Source organism: Anomalospiza imberbis, chromosome 8, assembly GCF_031753505.1.
Source record: "Anomalospiza imberbis isolate Cuckoo-Finch-1a 21T00152 chromosome 8, ASM3175350v1, whole genome shotgun sequence".
Classification (NCBI taxonomy): Eukaryota; Metazoa; Chordata; class Aves; order Passeriformes; family Viduidae; genus Anomalospiza; species Anomalospiza imberbis.
The window spans coordinates 21,970,617-21,993,797 of record NC_089688.1 but is presented as its reverse complement, the minus strand read 5'-3'; the positions used below and the strand labels follow the sequence as shown (position 1 = coordinate 21,993,797).

At 40.4% G+C, this 23,181-nt stretch overlaps 1 protein-coding gene across 4 annotated transcripts in view; it reads right to left on the bottom strand.

The window, feature by feature from the left end:
• The window catches only part of ARMH3 (armadillo like helical domain containing 3), a 124,696-nt gene that overhangs the window by 93,444 nt on the left and 8,071 nt on the right, over positions 1 to 23,181 (bottom strand). For all 4 annotated transcript variants that reach the window (XM_068197853.1, XM_068197855.1, XM_068197854.1 and 1 more), the window contains 11 exons: positions 21,546 to 21,653; positions 20,599 to 20,691; positions 19,646 to 19,720; positions 18,912 to 18,998; positions 15,640 to 15,696; positions 14,591 to 14,634; positions 12,972 to 13,032; positions 11,972 to 12,018; positions 11,221 to 11,296; positions 8,530 to 8,623; positions 3,598 to 3,699 (listed from right to left, as the gene is read on the bottom strand). In XM_068197853.1, coding sequence (XP_068053954.1) covers positions 3,598 to 3,699; positions 8,530 to 8,623; positions 11,221 to 11,296; positions 11,972 to 12,018; positions 12,972 to 13,032; positions 14,591 to 14,634; positions 15,640 to 15,696; positions 18,912 to 18,998; positions 19,646 to 19,720; positions 20,599 to 20,691; positions 21,546 to 21,653 — 844 coding nt within the window. The remainder of the gene's footprint in view (positions 1 to 3,597; positions 3,700 to 8,529; positions 8,624 to 11,220; positions 11,297 to 11,971; positions 12,019 to 12,971; positions 13,033 to 14,590; positions 14,635 to 15,639; positions 15,697 to 18,911; positions 18,999 to 19,645; positions 19,721 to 20,598; positions 20,692 to 21,545; positions 21,654 to 23,181) is intronic.

The window sequence follows — 23,181 nt, the reverse complement described above, 5'->3', positions numbered from 1 at the left end:
AAAATCTTCATTCTAAAAAACAACGTGCTTGGACCACACGCCCACAAAACCAACAAAACACTGATAACTAAATTCTGAGGAGGCTTAACATTGCACATTCCCAAGATTTCCAAAAGCTGCTCCAAAGCACAGGAGTACTAAACACACCATCCCAGACATCTGCCTTAGAGTCAAACTCAAAGGAGAGGGATATCTGAAACAGTCAGACACACTTTCATACAAAGCAGAAAACAGCATCAGCCAAATTCCTTCTTTGCAGGTGACTCTGACAAACACTTTGCTAGCTGGTGTGTACATGGTAATTATAAAAACAGATAGAATGGGATTAGCTAGCTGTTCTCTCTAGCTTGACACCTGTTTTGTTTTCTTTTCTATGCTGCTCAGGAACAGATATTTACTAACAAGATGTGCCCTGAAGTGTGCTGATTTCATCTTGCAGCACTAAGTAAGATGAAGAGGAATTTTGGAATGGGAGAGTTAAAAGCTTCTCCCATCTCCTTACCTCAGCTAAAACATTTAAGTATGAAGTTTTGTACTTCAGCAAGAAGGAGAAATGACCTAGAATAAAACTGATACACAAGAGTCTTGTTATTTTTATATTGTAAGGCCACACTATATATTTCTGTAGGTGCTGCTACCACTTCTGTCTCTGGGGATCATGCTGTAAAGGCTCCTGTTTCACACCATGGACTCTGCCCTCTGCCAGTGTATTGTGAACATCAGACCATTTTCAGGAGCTATGGGGCGGCTAGGTTAACAGTTACTTGCACACACACTTCACACTTTCACAGAAACCTTCATTAAAGCAACAAAGCAGACCACTTTCTGCAAGGAGGTATAGCAGTATGAGACCTGTTTCACAGACGGGAGAAAACGACACAGAGGTTTTGTTTCTCCCTAGGCAGCTGCCTCTGACTGACACAAGGGAGGATAACAAGAGAAGGATCTAGCAAACACAATCTATTAAATTATGCTCTCTGGGACAGGACCAAAACAACTGTCTAGTCCTGGATGTGGAGCAAACCAGTTTCCCCTCTAAGTGCTCCCACCTGTCTCAAGACAGAAGGAGTAAATTAGAATTATTCATTCCTCTTGCTATATTGGTGTCACATAGAAGCATAGAATTGTTTAGGTTAGAACAGACCTTTAAGATCATGGAGTCCAAATGTTAATCCAGTACTGCCAATCTCCCAGGAAACCATATCCCTAACTGCCACATCTACATGTCTTTTAAATACCTTCAGGCATTGTGACTCGAGGACTTCCCTGGGCAGTCTGCTCCATGCTTGATCTTATACAAGAAAAAAAAATCTACCATCAAAATATAAGGTCAGGAATACACCCACTAGAATTAGTAAGTATTGGTTTGGAAGGCATACTTATTAAATGATCAATCAGTGGAGCTCACTGCCATGAACTACTGTGGTGGGAAGGAGGTCTGTCAGCTGCATGAATTTCAGACCTTATACAAGCTAGAACCAAAGTAAAGAAAGAAAGAAAAGAAAGAAAGAAAAACATCAACTCCTGTCTCATAACACAATAAACTTATCTCTCACTGGCTTGTTTAGTAAGGAATCCCTTCTATCAGATTTCATTCTATCTGAAACTAATCCTGTGTGGCAGTTTCCAAGGCCCTGTGCAGACTTTTCATATTACAGTGACTAATAAGGGCAGAAGTTAAATTGAAAAATATAAAATTGTTCCATCAGAGTCTTGGATCAGCAAGACAGACACTGAGAAAAGCAAATGAGAATGAGCAAATTAGAGAGCTGGTAAGCCCTCTGCACGTGTGCAATCTATTAAAATGACTGAGTCAAGATTGATGTGGTTTAGTTCAAAAGACAAAAGCAAGAGGAAACATGAAAGCAGACTTCAAATATGCAAGGGCTGACACATAGAAAAAAGAAATAATCCGTTCTCAATATCTATCTTGGAGAAGGTAACTAGTAATTAATTTAAATCACAGCAAAGAATTCAGGAAGCACACAAAGCTTTCTCACAGTAAGGATAGTTAAACACTGGAATGGATAGTCTGAAAATGGTGCTCCATTATCACAGTATCTTCATCCAACCTGTCAGCAAAACCTCTGAGAAAAGATACAGGCAAACCTGATTCTGCCTTGGTTCCGAGGAGTTGTGGTTTAACCCCAGACAGCAATTAAGTACCATGCAGCTGCTCAATCACTCGCAATGCTTCTCCTCTCCCCACAGTGGGAAGAAGAATTGGAAATAAAAGGTAAATCATGTGGGTTGAGATAAGAACAATTTAATAACTGAAATCTCATCATGATAATCATCAGCAGAATGAGAGAGGGTAACAGAACCAAAGAGAAACAAGTGATGCACAATACAGCTCATTATACAATTGCTCACTGCCTGCTGCCCATCCCATGCCCAAACAACAATTGTCCCCTTCTGGGTAACTCCTGCAGTTTATATACTGCGGATGACATTCTATGGTGTGGAATATCCCTTTGGCCAGTTCAGGTCACCTATCCTGGCCCTGCTCCCTCCCTGCTTTTTGTGCACCTCCTCACTGGCAGAGTACGAGACACTGAAAAGTCCTTGACATAGGGTTAGCACTACTTAACCAGAGCCAAAATATCAGTGTATTATCAATATCATTCTCATACCGAACCCAAAACCACAGCACTGTACCAGATACTAAGAAGAAAATTAATTCTGTCCCAGTCAAAACCATATAGGGGTGCATGAAGTTCCTTACGGTCCTAATTTCAATTATTACTTTTTCTTCAGCTAGCTTGCTTACTGAACGAGTGCAAGACAGCCAAATACAATTTCACTGCAAGCTAGTAGATAAAAGGACACTGCCTGCTCTCTTATTCAATGCTAAGCATTCATGAAATTCAGTAATTGATGTAACATAGCTCTGCAAATATCTTCATATTTCTGTTGTTGTATCTAACTTAACAGCGAAAAGTCGGTAACAGCCTGAAATATGGTGCAAAGATCACTTGTTATGCTCACACTGTGGTCCTGCCCTTATAACCACTGGGTAAAACAGCACCCTAGGGTACCCTGAGCAGGAGATTAAGCAATATTTCAACTCCAGCGAGCTGATATTAACCCCCACAGAACTACAGGAGAAACAAAAAACGCAACACAGAAAGATACTTTCTCAAGCAAATTACTGCCAGTGCAGTCTAAGTTGCTGCTGCCCTATTTATAATTACAGAGCTACCTGTTTAACCAAAGGACAAAGGAAGTATTTCCTTCTATTGCTGAGCTTTGCCCTCTGTGTCAGTTTCTAAGTGTTCTTAAAAATACAGTTCTCTGGTCTCAGACTTCCTCTTTCTGACAGATAGTTGTGAATCAGATATACTTGCACCTTCAACACATAGACAGTCTTGGTTATTAGGTATTATCATTTATTATTACATTCTTTCCATACCTGACATCTCTCCTATTTTCATAAGTCTTATCTCACAACAAGAAATCACTTAGTTTTTTTCAAAAGGTCAAATCTTCAATCTTTCTATAAAGAAACTCCACTTCTATTTCTGGAGTCACTAGGCATGTTCTTGTGCCCTCCTGACTTCAGAAGCACTGCTGGCTGCATCCACAGAATTCACTCACCTTTTGTGTCCTGCATCACAATTGAGCTGTACTTCAAGAAGGTTATCAGCAGGTTGCTAGTTTGCACATCAGCATCCAAAGGCAGCTCTGCAGAGCTTATAACTGGAACAAAGCAGATAAGACACATTTATCCTATACAAATACAATAACTAACTATACAGAGAACTAAGACACAGACTCACAGGTCTGGGGTAGCATCAGCCTACTTGCAGGGCCGCCTGACCTCCTCCTCCTCCTCCTCCATGACCACCCAGGAAAGATTTTGTTATGAAGACTGGTACCACTCCCTCAGAGACCATTTCATCTGCTCTAAGCAAAGTGATATCCTTCTCTGTCCTGCCCCTGCTCCTCCTCCCAGGGAGATGAGCCCACTGTTTTAGCACTCATCAACATCTCCAGCCTAGGGAAATCTGGATATTTGCACTGACACCAAATTAATTCTTACAAGCAACACAGATAACAGTCACACAATTCTCATTTTATAAAGAGACGTGCCCAGGAAAGGCCCTTCTCTGGTTCAGCAATTTTTAAATGTGAGTTCCAAAAGGTCTGTGTCAATTCCATTCTTCCCTCTCAACAACAGTTTCTCTTGCAGAAGCAAAACACAAGACATAATGTAACAATTATTGCAGGACCAAAGAGATAGAAAACAAAGGCAGAAACAGAAGATTTATAAAAACCAAGAAGAAAAAGCAGTCACAGTTTGTGCTAGATACATCTCAACCCAGCAGGAAGCAGAAACACTCTCCATGCCCACAGCAGTTCATTGGCATTTCTCTATGACACCAGCTGTACTTTTGACACCGTAACAGTGGACATCATCTGCCTTAGAGTTTACAAGAAGCTATTTCATTTCCTCAGCTAATTGCACAATGTGCCTCCTCACTCATTCCCCCATTCCCCATGCACCATCTGAAGCACTGAGTTTATGAGCTGTCAAGCCTCTATCATGTGACTGAGCCACATTTTTACTGATGACTGAGCCTGAGCTGTCCTAAAGGGCCATTCTCTGCCTTTCCATTTGGAAAGCTTTACAAGAAATATTGAAAGGGAGGAGAAAGATCAGTGGGAAACATGCATCATGCATTTACCTGCAGATCTTGACAGATAAGTCTGATACCATTTAAGATAAAGTAGCTCAGACAAAAAAAAAATCCCCAGACTGATGGAGCTAGCCTAGGAACACTTCAGTAAAGCACTTAATACAGTTATGTACAAAAAAAAAATAAAAGTGAAAGAGATAGGTGGGAACCCATAAAGAAATTTAAATTAAACTAAATTTCTATTTCACATCAAAGATCTGGCAAACAAGATACAATCAGAGAAATTACTGGTCTGAGAAAAAATTATTGCTTGAATTCTGCAGACATCAGTTTAGAGAAAAATCCTTTTTTTTTTTTTTTTTTTTTTTGTGTGACCTGGACATTAGAAACAGTTGCTTGATAATGAACCTGCTAATTAACCTGACAGAAAGTTGGGATATGTAAACACAGAGGGGTATCAGACTGCACACAAAGAATGGGATATAAACAAGAACAGTTAATGAACACAAGATGAAATTAAACAATGAAAGCCATAGGGTCAGGAATTCAGGGATTTTTTTCCCATGGCAAGCTGAGATCTCATCAGCTGCAAACAAAATACCATGATCAGATCACAAGGTGACAAGCTACCAACGTGAAGGGCTCAAGAGTGCGGTTCTACAACATATATCCAGAAATGCACTTCCAGCAGAGACACAAACACTGTAATGCCCTGCACAAGCTGCTGGTAGGCCTTGTCTCAACTACTGGGCATAATTATGCAGAAGCTCTGCTCAAAGAGGATAAACTTAAACTTTGACAAGTTTAAAAACAGGCTAGTATGCTGATCAGAAGAACAGAGTACCCTTTCTTGTGAGACAGCAAAACACACAGGTGAGTCAACCAACACCTGAGGAAGAGCAACCTTCATTTCAAGGGAGGCTTAACACCATGACAAAGGGGTGTGAACTGACAAGAAACCCAGGCTGCAAAGTTGAATACTTCTAACCAAGGAACAAGATGCTGAAACTGCCCCCCAACAGAAATTATTGGGAAACAAATTTAACAGATTCAGTCAGAGCTTGATAAATTCAAGGGATTGTGCGACGATATGCCTGCAAGCACAGGGCACTAGGCTCCAGAGTTAAAGAGATCTTTTCCAGCTCTATGCAACTGTCCTGACATGACAATAACATATCTGTTCTGGCCGCCTAGGGGGTGAAACTCACAGGTTCTCACATTCAGGAGGACATAGATGGCTTGAATTCTGATTGACCAAAGTCCCTCTCTTCTCATGCTATAAAGACAGCCTAAGACAGAGCTGCTTTTGCACTGGAAACAGATTTGCAGACCACTAGTACACACATCTTAAGTATTACCTCATCTCTTTTCTGCCTATCCTCAGGAATGCTCAAGGCTTTTCTCACCTTTTAGGAAAAAAAAGGTATTTATCATGAGATTGGACCTTGTAAGAAGTGAGGAATTACATCTCATTGTTGGATGACTAGGTTGGGGGCTCTGAGGGGAAATAATTTCATCCTGTACACAACTGTATTTTGGTTCAGAGAAAAGTCTGCTTTAATATAAAACACCTTTCAAAATTCAAGGCTTGTATCTCATAACCCTGTAATGAGGCAAGTAAGGCTTCAACTGAGGCAAGGGCAGGCACAGAAGGATGAAGGAGACAAGCCACCAGAGTAACCCAGGATTCTTTAAACTGCGCGGTGAGAGGCCCAGAGTACAGCAGAGGTTCTCATGTAACTCAGAATTACACAATCACCTTCAATACAAAACTGTAGCCCTTGGAAACAGCAGGTCAAATAGATCAATATAACTTCACTGTTTGAATCACATAAAAAAAACATAATGGGGCTTTTAGGTTATAAAGGTTGCACATGCACAGGCGTGAGCTGGTTTAGTCCATTCAGTCTTGAAGACCTGGGGCTCCTAACACATTACTGATGTGCCATGTCTGTTGGCAAGTCTGTGCAATGAGACTGGAAGCTTTCTCACTCCCAATATTATGAATAGCTCAAAGATTTAGCTCTAAGTCTGAAAAATGTATTTATATCCCCAGTGGATCCTTCTTGAGCTGTTACAATGAACGTAGTGAATGAATATTTAACAACAGTAAGCAAACTGACATTTAGATAACTATGGTGACAGGCACACTTGATTTACATATTATGGATAAACAGTTTCTAGCAAAAGCCTCATTTCTCAAAAAAAAAAAAAAGGAAGAAATCACTCTGAAGCACACATTGCTGCTTATCCTGGTTCATGATACAGACCTTTTTTAACACACATTTTGAAAATTTACAAGGTCTTAATTTACACTATAGGTTAAAAGTCAGAGAAATTTCAAACCAGAATATGAACCCTTTTTTTATCCCAGACAGCATAAAAGAAAAGCACCTGAAATTCACAGATGGATTTCTACACATTAATGTAACTTCAAAACAGTTCAACTACACATTTTTTAGTGCAGTAAAGAGAAAGCAGTATTATCAATCTAAAGTCAAAAAGCCTCTTGCTAACTGGCAGCCATAGGCAAATTTTACAGCTGAGTTGCAAGATCTTAGTAAATGAGGAAAATTCTGACAAATCTTTAAAACAGCAGTACTCAAGCACCACCAAATTAAACCAAGCCAAGGGCCACAAAAAAAAAAAAAAAACACGGTGTAGGGATCAACAAGGTGACAGCAGATAAAAATAAAGCAAGCTTCCCAATGCAATTGCTGCACATAAAGATCAGATCCTTTTCTTAAATTTAGTAACCATACAAGCCACAAGAAGCCTCAAACTTCTCAAGATCACTGCCTCTGCTGAAAGCAGGATGGAGGTTTTGTTTTGATTTTGTTTTGTCTTGTGGTAAATGAAAAAATAAAGAAAAAAAGTGCAAGCAAGCTGCAGATGTAGGTAAGCACAAATTCTGACAGTTGTGTAATATGGTGTGGGGGTGGATACATTTGCAATGAACACGTTGAACAGAAGCCCACAAAATGCCCATCCCTCCACATTTTATGTTATATGCACACAGAGACATAGGGGACTCTTTATCTGAAGCTTTTGTTATCCATGGCAACCAGACAGAACTCATCCATGAGGAGGATCATCCTTAACTAGGGTATCAAATGACCTGAATAGCTGATATAACTGAGTAACCCAGGCTGCTTTTCCCCAGAAATATTTCCAAACTGTGCTCTATTCAAATTGACTCTGTTCCTTCATTAAACACTCTTCAGCTCAGATGCCATTAAAGTACATGAATATAGCCATTTCATTTCTTCTCTTCAACTAGGCTATATCTATCCATACCTTAAAATGAAAGGGTTTTATTTTAGATTATTTCAAAGCATATTTATATGGACACATAACATCTCATTTGGAAGAGAGATCTCAGGTTAAGCAGTCCTTTACAAAGCCTATCAAAGAAAAGGCAATAATAAGAGGGAGGAATACTTCCACACCCAGACTGAATTCAAATCCCAATTAATTCAAAGCTGAGGACAAGTGCATTAACAACAAGCAGGAATCCACAGCGATTCTCTGTAAATCTGCTCCAATGACAAATAATCCCAGGCAAAGGACCTGACATTAGAAATATTCCTAAGTAAAAGCCTACACAGAATAACTAATGGACTGGGTGTACTTTCATGCAAATATTGGGGCAGTACTATTTTCAGAAGGAATATCAGCATAATTTCATTGAGCAGTACACAAGGCAAAATAAAAATAAATTTGAATCAAAGAATCTTGCTCATGTTTAGCAAGGCATATTACTCCAGGAAGAGACCACCAAGTTACATCTGCTCCAGACAGACCTCATTAGTTGCAATCTCTAGAAAATAGTTTGCTAGTTATTTAACAGTTTTAAATTATTTTTCTCAGGAGATCATTGCATTTTTACCATCTGAAGAAGGCGGGGTGGTTCCAAGTGGAGTGACAGGTGTTGTTGGAACTGGGCTCGTTGGTGATGTCATCAAGCCCATTTCAGGATGGCTCTAAGAGAAAACACAAATGCACAGGTCAACTGCTTCCCCAGGGTCTAGAAACACAGACTGCTACTTGTACTGTTCCATGCTCTTGCACACTGGACATGACTAAAGAAGTCTCAAGAAACTTCAACCTCTTCCCCAAAGAGCCAGGCCATGGTGCCTGACCTTGGATGTCTAACGATTAAACTGTACATCAATTTCTCTACTCCACAAAACACAAAAATACATCAGAAAGTGGTGGCTCTCCCCAGCAGACAGAAAAAATCCCCTTCCCTAATGTAGAACGGGAGAAGATTTGCAAAAGCCTACAATGTTAATAGCTTCTAACTCCCCCTAAAACAACCCAAGGATGCGCATTTGAAGTCTTCCCCCATGATCCTTTTACTTCTATTTCTAAAAGCAATTTCTCCTTGCTCCTGCCCCCCACCTGTTCATATTCAAAGATAATGGCAATTTATTACTTTCCTGTCTCACTGTAAAGCCCTGCAGGAAAGACACTGCAGGAAAACAGTGCATAACATAAATAATACTATCATTATTGATCCTCTCAGCTTCCATCAGCCAGTCACTCTCCCCATTTCATCTTAGCTAATAGTTGCCTGCCTAATTACTGCTTTGACTTCACTCTTTGCAAGCTTCCGGACCCATCCACACTGGTGAGAGCGTAGGCAATCTGCCATGCTATTTTTGAGTCTGGCTGCCAAGCAAAGTGTCCATTTCATAGGGCAAGTTTTACATAAATGTATCATCTGCCTTAATATATCATCACAATTTCAAAATAAAAGGAAGATACAGAACTGCTGATTTGATGTTAGTTAGTTCCACAGGATTTTTCACAAGTGGATATCCTCCACACTGTCTTTGAACATCTCATTTTATGAACAACTATAAATGCATATATTTTATGGGAAACACAGATATACATACTACAACTCAAAACCAATTTACATCCCTACAGCTACCAACTTACACTTAAAACACAATTTTTCACTGGAAGTCTTACATAAGCCAGAGTTCCTTAGACAGGTTTTGGGGGCTTACCTTCTTTCTCCAGAACAGTGACTGGCAGTTGAGAGACAAGAGTGCCACCCAGCAGCAAACCCGAGCACCCACAGCTGGTGAGCACACACTTAACACTCCAGATACCCACACGACTGAATCCCTGCTCTTCGCATGTGCCACACAGCAGCAGGAAGCCATTCATGCAGCACCAAGCAATGGACACCAGCTTAGGCAAGAGCATTCTTCAGCTTTTATGAAGTTTTTTCAACATGACATAACCTACCTTGCCCTCTCTTAAATGAAGGATTACAGACAATCCACCCAAGAGTATCAGTTCTCCAATTCAACCCACTGATCAGTGGCTGCTTCAACTTCTTCCACAAGTAACTAGTCTAGAATTTTATTTTTAAGAGCTTTTACTCTAGCTGATCTTTTTCTGCTCTGCTCTTTTCCCTGCCAAATGCCTCTCTTCCCTCAGGAATGTCTTGACCACAGGAAGGCCTGAGTTGGTATTACACAGAACTGAAAGAGCAGAAATCTCTGAGAAGTGGTAGGAATGAATAACCAGGGAAAAGACAAGCAGGGATCTTCAGCAAATCCATGAAACAGAAGCTTTCTTCAGAGGCTGCAGATCTGCTTATCAGACCTTGTCCATCAGCACTACTGTCAGGTGTCCCCAAAGGTCTCCTCTATCACGCCAAGTGTCTAGCCTGAGATCTCTGGCTGCACTCTGAGGACTTGAACAAACTGGGGAAAGGTGTTAACTGTTTTGTTGATGCTGTTTTTCTCACAGATTACAAGCAGTACCTACAGACCAAAATTAAAAGCCTGAACCTGAAGGTCTTCCTAAACACATCAGGCTACCCTTTCAGCACAATCCCTGGATCACACAGGCTCATTATCGGCCTCCCAAGCAGCAACAACCTCTCCAAACTCACACAGCGTTTAGAAAAGCATCCAGAGATTTGTGATCAGAGCAGCCTCTCAGAAGGCTGTTTCTCCACCATAAAGAGCCCAAGGACAAGTGCTGTGCTCCAACAACTGGTTCCCATGCCAAAGGGGCTGGGCTCTTCAAGGAAGTGTGAACACGAAATAGTATTTGAAACAATAACTATCACATGTCAGTTAGTCCCTAAGTGAAGAATACCCAAACAGACAACAACATGCAGTCCATGAACACACATACAGGACAATCCGTCCAATTTGGGAATTGGATCAGCCTCTTTCTCTCAACCCTAACTTATCAAAACTGTGATTTGCTCTGAGAGCTACAGCAACTGCTTTGCTCACCCCATTCTCTCCCTACCTATCAATAAGGCACAGAAGGCACTCCCTGCAGCCCTTTCCATTTAGTGGCAAAAATTAATCATTCCAACTGAACTGTGACCTCAAAACTCTACTCATTTATTGTCAAGGCAGGAAGTATATCATAAAAATTCTTCCCCGGCCCTGGCCTGCTTCTGCTCTTTCATGCTGATCCTATAACAAGTACATAAGGGGAAAAAAAAAAGAAAGTATCTTTTCACCAATTCCATTTCTGGCTCTCTGATTTCAAAGACATCCACTACAAAGAAATGGGGAAACATTCCACTGAAACTCACTTGTGCCAGAACTGTGATGAAATTCCTGTTTAAGTGAACAGCTTCATAAAGGGCCAGAAGGATTGCTTCATTTGTTCTGTGGGAAGGATACAGACAAAGGCACAGTTAGTGATCAGAATACCAGGAGCCAAGTTTTTCAGAATCATAGCCTATCTGAAAAAAGAAGTTTTTTTCAACTATGGAAAACTCTGCCTCTGCAATCCAGTTGTTCTTCCAACTATTAGCAGTACTGATAACAGTATTACTAACTAACTAACAGTAGTAGCAATCCATAAAAATAGCTATTTTTAGAGCACATCCACAATCTTTGTTGCCTTCCCACTAAAGGTGTCCCTAGTTGCTCAGTGTTTTCCATTTGAAGTCCTCTCTTTTAAGAGCAGAGGGTCCTAAAGACACTAAAATTCCTCATATTTATCACTTGCCCCCTTAATTTAGAAAATATTTTGGTGAGGGCCAGAGTGCATGAACCTTTGCTTCTCATGTGCCACCTCTGACACACCTATTATATACCATAAATACCTCATAAAAAGCACTGGAGTTTTTTTTATAGACTTCATTACAAGCAATTCAGCTATGTCTTCTCCTGCTGTACCCTTCTCATGGAAGGGCAAATCCACAGTTTGCAGGGTGTGGTACCATTTTAGTGACAGGAGAACCTGCTCCTCTAGTTTGCTTTGTGACATTAAATAGCTCCGTGAGGAAACGGATGGCAGCGACCACTCCATTGTGTAAATAACATCTGTGCACTTACTGGACAGAGATCTTCTCATCAGCATCTGCTATGAACATGCTGCCCACCTATGGAAAGAGAGAGCATTGCACAGCAGGAATTTGGGAAAGCTATTACACAGCAAGAGACAACACATGGATAAAAACACATTTTATTTTGCTGTACTGTCACTGACCAACACTTCATCTGTCAAATCACAAAAAAGAACAAAAAAAAAAGACTGGATCCTGAATCCCAGCCTGGATTAGTTTGCCATTTTGTAAGAGGACAACAGAGATCGTTTCCTACCTGCTTGCCCCAGGGTGGCTGCAGTTTTACCCAAGTCACTCCTGACAGAGAGCTGTCTACACTGAACTACCCTCACCTACAGGAAATTTTTCTGTCAGTTAGATCTCAGAACACAATGAAATCTCTGACTAAAGCAAAGCCAAACTGAACAAGGGGAACAGTGGATACTCTTTACAAGGAAGAAATTCACAACTGCTTCTGAAGGGTACCCCTTCAAAAAATGCAGACAGTGCCCACTGCAGAATCTAAGCTTTACTCCATAGCTAAAGGGCATCCATGCTTGAGAAACAAAACAGTAAAGAAACAGAACCTCAAAGACTAGTGACAGACCAGACTATGTGCCCCTATGTTTTAGACTACATCACATCAGAGTAGTAACTAGTTTTTAAAAATACATGGCTGTTTCAAAGGATTAAGGAGTTAAAAAAAATTATTAAAAGTTTAAGGTAAGGTGATGTTTAAAATAAAGTCACCTAGAGTGAAGAAGATGCAGGAAAAGAATTTCAGCTATCAACACAAGAGTAGAGGTCTCATCCTTTGAAAGAGCTTTCCCAGCCAGACAACACACTCCCCAGAATACAACCATTTTAGTTATATTTAGTTTTGATTTGTTCAATCCATCTCCACCTCCAGAACTCACATTCCAAACTCACACTTTTTTAGAAACACTCTCCTGCTGAACTTGCATTAAAACACCTTTTTAAGAATGGAAAAACACCATTTCCTTGCTTACCATGTTGGTTAGAGCTGAGAAGAAACCAGTCTGATGCTCCTCTTCTTTATCTTTGTATTGCCTGAACAAAAAGGAATAAGGATGAAGTTTCAGGGTTAGAAATGGAACCAGGGCTACTTCACCTAAATCCCAATGTGCTAGTCTCATTTGACAAGGATATAGAATGGAGGAAACTTCAACATTCAAGAACTTTTTTCAAGAAGTCCCAAAAGAAGAGATAAAGAGTATTCAAATATTTCTAAATTGTGTAGAGTTGAAGTGAGGCTGCTGAAAGATGTGAAACTTGAACAATGCTTGTGCTGTTACAGAAGACAGCACAAAGGGCTAACTCTGAAGGAAAGGGATTAAGTGACTTCAGAAATTTTGTCCTGCACTGGACAAATGGTAATAAGCCACATGAGCACACAGAGTCAGTAACCACAGAACAGTTTCATTTCATCATCCACTACAGAAAAAAATCAGAGTTGGTCATCCAACTGGGTGCAGAAAGAAACCAGCAGAAATGGCCAGCAGAAACCACATGGACCTTTATGGTTCATGGCCTGATCCCACTTTCCTGAAGCAAGTGAAGAGACTGGAACTAGAGCAAGTGAAGTCAACAAACAGGTTGGGTACCTCAGATTTAAGATACACTGCTTCATTTGGCACTCAAAGGGACTAGCAAAGCTCACATGGCCATTTATTTTGTCTGTCACACAGGAACCTGATCACACACAATGTAACATGCCAAGAAACCAACTCTAAATTCTTGGGAAAGGGGGAAGGAATGAGCTAAGCAAAACAGGCCATGATCTGAGACAGTTTCTGTCAGCATGAAGGAAATTGGGTGAGTGAAGTTTTTTTCTGCTTTACTCTAATCATTTACTCTGTTAAATACATCTACATGATTTGCTGATTTTGCAAGTCACCTGCATAACTGTCACAGCAGGCTTTCAAATGAATTAAAACATTTTTCTGGGTATTTTGAGAATCCTACTGCACAAAAAAAATTCTTGAGTTTCTTAGGTGAAATTGCTGTAAGTTTCCAAGATTTTCTAAAGCATTTTCCTCTTAGGAAAGCTTACATGTTTTATGCTGCTATTTATGAAACAGAGACTAAGAAAATGCTACCATTTCTGCTGACTTTCTGTCTCTTTCTTCAGCAGTAGTTACTGCTTTCCACCATTTGGAAGAGTTTGCATCTCCTAATTGTCTCTGAACTGGCATGTGGGCAGCCCTGGATACATTTGTTTGTTTGTTGTAGATAGTGTTACAGCTAAATCAATTTTTCAACAGAGAAGTTGTTGGCAAATTATTATCTCTTCACTTGTGACTAAGATTTTATGCAAAGCTCATACAGAAGTAAAATCCATGACGGTAAAAACATACGATGGATATCTTCCCCTACAGCAAGATCTCTCCTGAAGCATGTCAGCCCAGCTGCTACAGATGCACTGAGACTTGCAATGACTGCATCAACTGAAGGAAAGTACCTCAAAGAATAAGACTATTCCCTGCCTCTCCAGGTACATCAAGGCTGTCAGGTGATAAACAAATGCTTTAACACAAAAAAAAAAAAATGTTTGTGAAAATGTACAGTAACTCCATATATCAAAAAACAGGACACAATTTGGTTTTACCTGTTATATTCTGATAAAGCCTGGGCAATTACAAGTCCCATTCCCTGAAAAAAAGCATTTAAAAAAAACTTCACATTAAAATCTCAAAGGAGAAAATCACACATTGAACACACATAGCAATGCTGTCCCCCCCAAGATAACCTAGCATGCGATGCAGAATTTCCCTTGAAGCTGTTTGAATTATTAAGATATGCTATGATACAACAACATTATAATACAAAAACCCAGAAATCCAGACAAGAAAATTGAAAGATATTTATCTAATTACTAAGTTAAACAGAAAACATTTACTCTCCTTGGACCTCCATATAGAGCTCTCACTCAAGAATTCTCAGTAAAGCATCAAGAAATTCAGAAAGACGTTGCTGTCAGAGGAAGGACATCCAAAAATTCAAAACAAAGAGTCATAGACACTAATAGCCTTTGACTTCTTGCCAACAGCCTCCACCATTACAGAACTACTAACAGTTCTCACCCTTTATTTAGCAGGGAGCTTGCTTTTTACTTCATGCCTAAAGAGCAGCTTCCAAGTCCAGAACTCACGTATCTCTGTCTGCTGTCAATTTTAATCCAGGCCTGGATAAAAAACTCAGACTGTAGCTACAACCCAAAATATATTGCAGGACTCTTGACTCAGTTACGAGCTTCTACTGAGTTACAAGAATTCACTTGTGGACTGGTAAAATCAAGTGACACAGCACCAGAAATGAGATTCCCTTTGGCATGAATCATCCTGTGCCTCTTTGGCACATGACAGCAAACAGTGTACAGATAGTTCATGAATGAATAATAGATCAACTTTAGCATGTTCCTTGCTAGCTAGCTTTCTAACCACCCCCACCATTTAACTGGTGATCAAACTGTCCAAATCATGAGCTGCCTAACCTATTGCAAGAGCACAGCTAGGGCTGAACACTGCACTGGTGCTCCTTAGAGCAGCACTGTTCTGAGACCTGATTGCTACCACACACCATGCTGGCATCCATTACCCTGCACTTCATGTGAAAGAGTACCTGCAGCAGCACAGAGGAATCAAGCCAAGTACTCACATTGAGTGTGGCCTCATCATCCACAATGGACAGCTTCACAATGTAGGGATTCACTGACTGCTCAAGGTGGGGCGAAAAAGAAGAAAGAAAAAATGGTTTTAAGTTCAGCCTTCAGGGGAAAAAAACACTATTATGTTTCCAAGTTTACACAACCACCCGGGAAGAATCTTTGTCACACTGTCCCATAAAACAGAACACACACAAATAAGCAGAGTCACAGCACATGCTAAGACCACTAGGCCAGGGACATGTTCCCCTTATTGGCTCAGCCAGGCAGTCTCCCGGTTTTATTGAGAAGAGGAGGGAGTTTCTGTCCCTCCACCAGCTCATGTGTCAGTCTGCAAAGTGGAGCAGCCATGCTGCAAGCCTGTTATCTGTGACACACGCAGAGTTTTGCAGCAGGAACAGGCAGTGAAGCTGGATGCAGCATTAGTGCTCTGCTATCTCCCTTCTGCAATACCCTGCAAAGATTGCTTAAAGCAGCAGCCAGGAAGGCAGGACAACATTCTAGAGTCATCTGCTGCTGGGTTAGTGTGCTTACACCACTAAGAGCTGGAAGTCTCTAGAGAATATAAATGCCTTGAATTTAGCTAAAGAAAGCACAGAGGCTTCATGTATAAAGACAAATGCTAATAATTTGAGGAGCATTTCAGATTAGCAATGCACATTTTTCCCAGTTTATATGTGTCAGTGCAAAACTAAAAAAGTTGATTTTGAATCAAGACACAGAAGAAAAGTCTCATCTGCAGGCAGGTCATTTTGCAGGGAATTGGAGCTTGAATAATTACTTTTTAGTTAAAGAGATTTTTTTTTTAGTAATTTGAGTTATGCAAGATCTTTGGAAAAAAAAAGAAAAAACCACATGAACTTTCTGATTCTCCAAAGCTGTGTCTTTCAGCACCTGTAGTTGTCTATACCAAGGAGAGGCAAGTGCACAAAACTGGGCACGAAGGGCTGTTGGATAGACCATACACTGCCAGACAAGCACACAAAGGGAAAACCCCACATTTTAACTAATTTCTTTCAGCTCTAACAAAAGATACAATGCAATTCTAGCAGGTTGGACATGATGCAAACAAACTTCTGCTTAGATGTTATCAATGAGTATGTATTCAAAAGTCACTACTTGATTTTATGTTTTAACTTGCTATCCTATCAGCCACCCCTTAAAACGCTGGGAAGATGATCAAATAAATACTTTTTCTCAAAACATTTTCTTTCTCACAGTATCAATGCAAAAGTATTTTCGCTGAAATCAGGACTAGTATTTAAAAAAAATATATAGCTGATGGCTTGGATAAGTATATAGTTGGAACAACTTCTGAAAATTATTAGGATTTCAATCAGGGGCATCCCTTTAAAGGTTCCAAGTAAAGACAGGTAAATCCCTAGAACAGAAGCTAATAAGCAAGTCAAGATCTCATCAACACGAGTAATGACAACATTGAGAGAAACTCTCCAAGGAATTTGAGGTATTACAAAATTCACACCCCAAAAATACACTGGTATTTACACTAAAAACAGACACAAAATCATAGTCAGCTAATGAATTTTGAGCCTTATTAGATTTTCTTAAACAGCTGGAAACATAACCAATGGAGTTCAAACCAAAAGAGAACCTTTCAGCTGCACCACAGTTAACTAAAAAGAGAACTCCAGAGCACCTGAGGCATCAAAATCAAAGTGTGCTACAATTCACTGACAACCAGACAACCACCATACTGATCCTAAGGGACAAAGAACAGCAAGTGAAAGCAGCTACTCTGGGACAAAGATTATCCTGCATTACTGGAGGCTTGGCTTGTAGCACTGCTACAAAGGGCAGTGTTGGGCAGTTGTCACATAAAACCCTTCTGGGAGTAGCTTTCAGCCTTGCCAGAGGAGCTGCTTGAGCTGAAGTTCCCCTCGCTACACATCTGCTTCAGCTGGACTGTATGGATTGCACTTGGAATTCAAACATTAGCACAACTTCCTTAAGAGTGCCCAGTTTCAAGACATCTCAGAGAGAACCCTCCAAAGCACTCAACCCCAACTCAATACTCCCCAGAAAGCCAAGGACAAGTCTCCTGCACTCACAGCATTCTACCTTACAAAGGACACAAACTGCAGTCCACAGGGATCCATGCCTCAGGCATGGGATTACACAGCTCTCCACTATTTGTCTGGATGTTGCAATGAGACCTCTGGTCTTCCCCGTCCGCCCTCATAAGTAACCCCACCTACAGATAAATCCTAACAGTTTTCCCTCAGAGCCATGTACTGAAATCAAACTCCATGTTCCTGTTCCATGCACAGCACAGAATGCTGAAGAAAATCTGCAATTCATGATTCTGACATCATTGACAGGAATAAGAAATTGACAGGCATTACTTTGACACCAAGTGTAGTTCCTGTCCTTGCATATTCTCTAGGTCTATTCATAATTCAGAACAAGATGTATTATAAAACCAGGTAGGTTTTGAAGCCTGCTCCCTCCTAGTAATTCTGTTGAAGGGTGAGTTATTCCAGAACTTTCCTATTTGCTGCCTAATTAAGTATATTAAGATATTCCTATTTATGAAGGAAAAAAACCCTGATCATTGAGGCATGATGCCTCAAACAAAGAAAAGCCAACATCAGGTGTTGTTCTGACATCTGAAATGTTTTGGGTTTTTTTCAAGCCAATGAATAACGGAAAAAAAATGGGAATATACCATAAACATAAAAAGGATGATTAATAAAGTTCCTCAAAGAGGAATCCATCAGAGAGACAGAGAGAGACTTCTCTTGGAACTACTAGCTGTGATGTTTCAGTTCATTCTTTGGTCACAGCTTCACCATCTCTTCTGGGGATCTGTGCTCTTTCACTCAGCTAGTCGGGTCCTGAATCACAAATTCAGTCTGAAGCCCAGGATGACTGACAGCTCATTTTACTTTGGAGATTATGTTTACCACACACACACTCACACACACAGAGGCAGACATGCAGTTTGGCACAACAGCAACTCTTCCAAAAGGCCCTTCCTCAGACTATTTCCACAAAGGAAATGCAAATTCCCTAGGTAGTTTCTTTCATGCTGGCACAGAACGAGCTGTAGGAATATCATACACGTTTGATTGTACACATACATCAGAGGAGCATAACAGGGCTGCCTTGCAAAGCTTCTCCTGCTCCGTGCTGACACCCTGATCCTACAGTATGCACTGCTAGAAACTGTACTGTGTGCTGCCTTCATAATCCAGAGGCCACTCTAAATTAATAAAGTAGAGAGAAGTAATGTTTCTACACCTACCTCATACTTTCTGTAGTTGACCAGCAAGGCCAGAAGGACAACAGCATCATATCCGTGTTCCCTGCGACTAAGAGGGCTGGACAGGATCTGGAATAAACAATCACACTGTTCTGTTCAGGCCTGCTTCGGGAAGCTTGCAGTGACTCAGAGCATAGCCATGAAATGTATGTATAAGAGCAAATTATGTCCTGTCTGAAAGAGGATATTTAGGGTAAAGGGAGTGTCAGTGTCTCAAGGACATTCAGCACACAGAGAATCTCATTTATCACAGAAAGGATACACATAGGCTTTCAGGGCATAAAGGGCAAATATATTTCACAACAGCATTGTATAGTATCTCATCATAAACTGTGCAAGCATTCTGGGTTTCTCCAAGGTTCAGTTCCACTGAAAAAAGTATAATTTATCCAAGAGCAGAAAAAAATATATCCACACTACCTTTTGAAAAACAGTTTCTCCTGTAAAGAAATTCTGTGTGAAATTAGCCCAGAAATCTGTTCAGATTCTAACTGTGCAGAAATATTTCAAGTGAAAATACTTTAAATAGTCAGTAGTGACTAAAAACAGAAAACTAGAGTAAAGGGGAGAGAACATATAAAATGTATGTACGACTGAGCTATGAATGGAAGCCAGTGCCAGTGAACTACATCGCACTGAAAAAGCTGGAAAAGCAAACACATTACTGAAAGTTTTCACCATGGAAGAGCCCCCACAGTAAAAGCAAGAACCCTTACCTGTAAAATAGCTTCAAATATGCTGTTAATCATCACATACTCCAGGATGGTGTTCTGGCTAATGTTATCTGTCACCTGAGTACAAACACAAGTTTTAAAATCTCATCCGAAACCTCCACCAACACTGTAGCCTCTGGCACATATTGGGAACAGAAGAGTTTTGCTTCCAGATGGACACATTTATTCAGAATCTCACACTTAGCAAGTCAAGGTGTGACTAGCAACAGAGCTACACATGAAGTAAAAGAAATCTGTCCTGCCTCCCGGGCCTCTCTCTGCCAAGAAGCACTACCCACGGACTCAGAGCTCCCCCATTCCTCCACACGTTGGTATTTTACACAGCTGCATGAATGACAACAGCCATCAGCTGTTGCAGGCTCTACACAGCAGGCAGAGAATGAAAAACAGGGCATATATGCTCCACTGAGAACCTTCCCATCATGAGCAGGGCAATGATCAATTATCCACTCTCACCACTCTCAATTATCTCTTATCACAGTCAAAGTAATTCACAGTTGACCATTTCCAAAAGCTGGTAAGAGTCAATTTATTACAACTTCCTCATTCTTCACATCCACACCACTCTAGTCTACTCCACACTTTCTGTCTTTCCTCAACCCTCAACCATTCCTTTCAATTTATCTGAGACTTCTTAAGTAACTTTTTTCTTAAAAAAACCCACACCTGTGAATCCAACTGATACTTCCTCCTGCCTCTGCCCTTTAGCCCCATTTGGCACTATCTAACAGGATGAAAAGTGTCTGCTAGTCTGCGTTGGCATCATGGTTACAGCCATCATGCATATTCTGGACTGACGCTTGTTCTCATTCACCATTTCTTTCTCCTTCTTAAGCTTCACACTGCAGCATTCTGCTCAAGTTTTGAAACAGTTCCATCCCTCAGATGTGGCTCATGTAAGCCCTTAAGTTATTGCACAGCCGTTAATTACTTACCGTCACCAAGCAGAGAAGTAGCTTCAGACACAAGCTTTTCAGGCTTTCAGAACCTTCTGCACAGAGGAGGGAGTCCAAGCTCTCCATCAGATTCTAAAGAACAACAGTCACGTTATTTAAAAGTAGTATTTTAAATTACTTGAAATCTTTTTTATATAAAGCTTTCTGGAAGATTCAAGTAGCAGAGCATCAATATAAAACCATGTTATTCTAGAATCAATAACTGAGCCATTACTACTGCTACACAGGCCATATTCATACTATTGCTTCTCAACACTATTTGTGTTAACTACAGCTTAGTGACTACTGGTAGAACATCATTATCATTTTCCATGAGTTTTCTCTAGATGCAGTAGCATACCTCCAATTAACAACACATATATAAGTTTTAATTAAAAATCTGATAGGTAAACTACTACTTAATGTTTTCCCCAAATATACTACAGTTTGTATAGAGAAGAAAAATTGCTACTCTTGTAGAAAGATGAAAGATACAACAAGAATTCAGCTTTATCACTGGTTACATTGTCATTTCCCAGACTCAACATCTTTACAGTGAAGAGCATCAAGTAAGTTTAAAACAGTACATGTGCTGACTCAGTGTGAGAACAGAGGGTATGACTCTCAGATAAAGAGAAAGATGTGAGGTTCAATACTAAGTTGTGGTCGCCTGTGAGAGCCTTTTCTGGCTTTAAGGTTTCTCAACAACAGTGACTACACAGTGTGGAACTAAAGAAAAAGAATGTGCTGTTATATTACTAACCAACCCAGGGACCCCAAACGTCTGTGCTACTGGCAGGTACAGAACTCCAGGACAGCTATTTTTACTAAGTGGCTCAAATATCTCCCCCAAAAGCTGCTGCCTGGGGGCACACACCCATTTACACTCACTGCCCTTGCAACACAGCTGCTGTGCAAACTGCTTCTCTACACTGCCAAGGCCTCACCTTCATACATAGCTCTGCCTTGTCAAAACCCACAAGCATGTTGATGATGTCAAATCCAGAAGTGGATTTGTTCTTCTGATGGACACCCCGAATTAATGCACACAAAGTCTGCAAAGGGAAAAAACCAGACGGTGAAATGTAAAGCAACACCTCCAACTCAATAGCAAAGCCCACTGCATGATCCCCTCCTAGCACTGGCAGATACTGAAATTAATACCACCAGCCTGGAAGCCATACATTTTGTCTGACCTCTCCTCCAGCTCTGTAATTTCTAAAAGGGATCTTGGATGCTGAAAACAGGTACAAACTGGAGATGAATATATTTGTCCATATTTTTCTTGTTTGAGCACAAATTTCTGTTTGGTTACCACATTGCTATACCAATTTGGACCAATAAACTGTCTTTGTCAACAAGAAGAACCAATCTCCCCTCAAAAAAAGTGTCCAAGTCTATCAGGCAGCTTAATTACTGCTTCATTCCAAGTTCTTCAAGATACACAGGTATCAGCATACTATGCTTCCAGCAGACTCTCTGGAAAATTTATGGGCAGCAAATTATTCATTTGTCCTAAGAGACAGAAACGTCTGGGGTGACTGTGAGGAAGGGAATGAGCAGGAATACAACCACTGCAGTTTTAGATTCCAGCTTAAATTCACCAGTGAGAGATAATTAGTTTCACAGGTAAAGCTGGAGACAAAACAGACCTCTAGAACCACGCAAAAGCAAAAAGGTAAGGTAGACATCCTTTTTTTGGTTACTGTCAGAAACAGATATTGGGCTAAATAAACCTTTGGTCACCATGCAATCAAAAAAAGGATTGCTTAAGTAAGTTTTGGCTTCATGATCACTTTCCACATTAAAATAGTCTGATTAAGGGAACTCTCCCAGTTTGAGCTCAGGATGTGTTACCTGGTTCCTATTTACATGCACACAGCAGGATTCTTTTGACCTGCCTTAAGTTCTTCCAAGAGTCTGGATACAAGTTTAAGAATTTGGAGCTGGTCTCAGCTGTCTATGTAGCTATAACTACAATTTTAGTAGCACCTTTCCAAACTAATTCCAATAATAACAATAAAACAATGCAAGATTGTGCATCAGAGATGTAAATATTCTGTTTTAAATCAACTTTTCCCAGCTCACCGCTGGTCCAAAGTCTCCTAAAGATGATTTCTTCAAACCTGAATTTCATATGCTGTACTCCTAAAGCTGAAATGCATTCTGCATACTCCTAAAACAAATGCATTCACCAAACTGTGAGAATCATCTTGTGAACTAGTAACATCAAATATCAAGACTGAGGGGAGTCTCCCACACAAGATATGGAACAGCAGAGCTTTGGTAAGGAACAACCTGCATAAAAATGGCTACAAAGTCTGAGAGATAATTCTTCACAGCTTCCAATTAGGAAGTGTCCAGCTGAGGCAATTTCCTGTGTAAATTTCACTCTAACTTCTCCAGAGCTTTATTTCTTTTCTGACCCATATGGAAATTGAAAAAGGCAGCTGAAATAAGGGAGAAGAGGTGAAAGTAAAACACAAAGCTACACAGCCTAAGGACTTTTGAGACCCTCAAACTGACAGCCTGCAATGTGACCAAGCCGCTTTGTTTCCTCACTGCCATCCACTTCATCCTCCA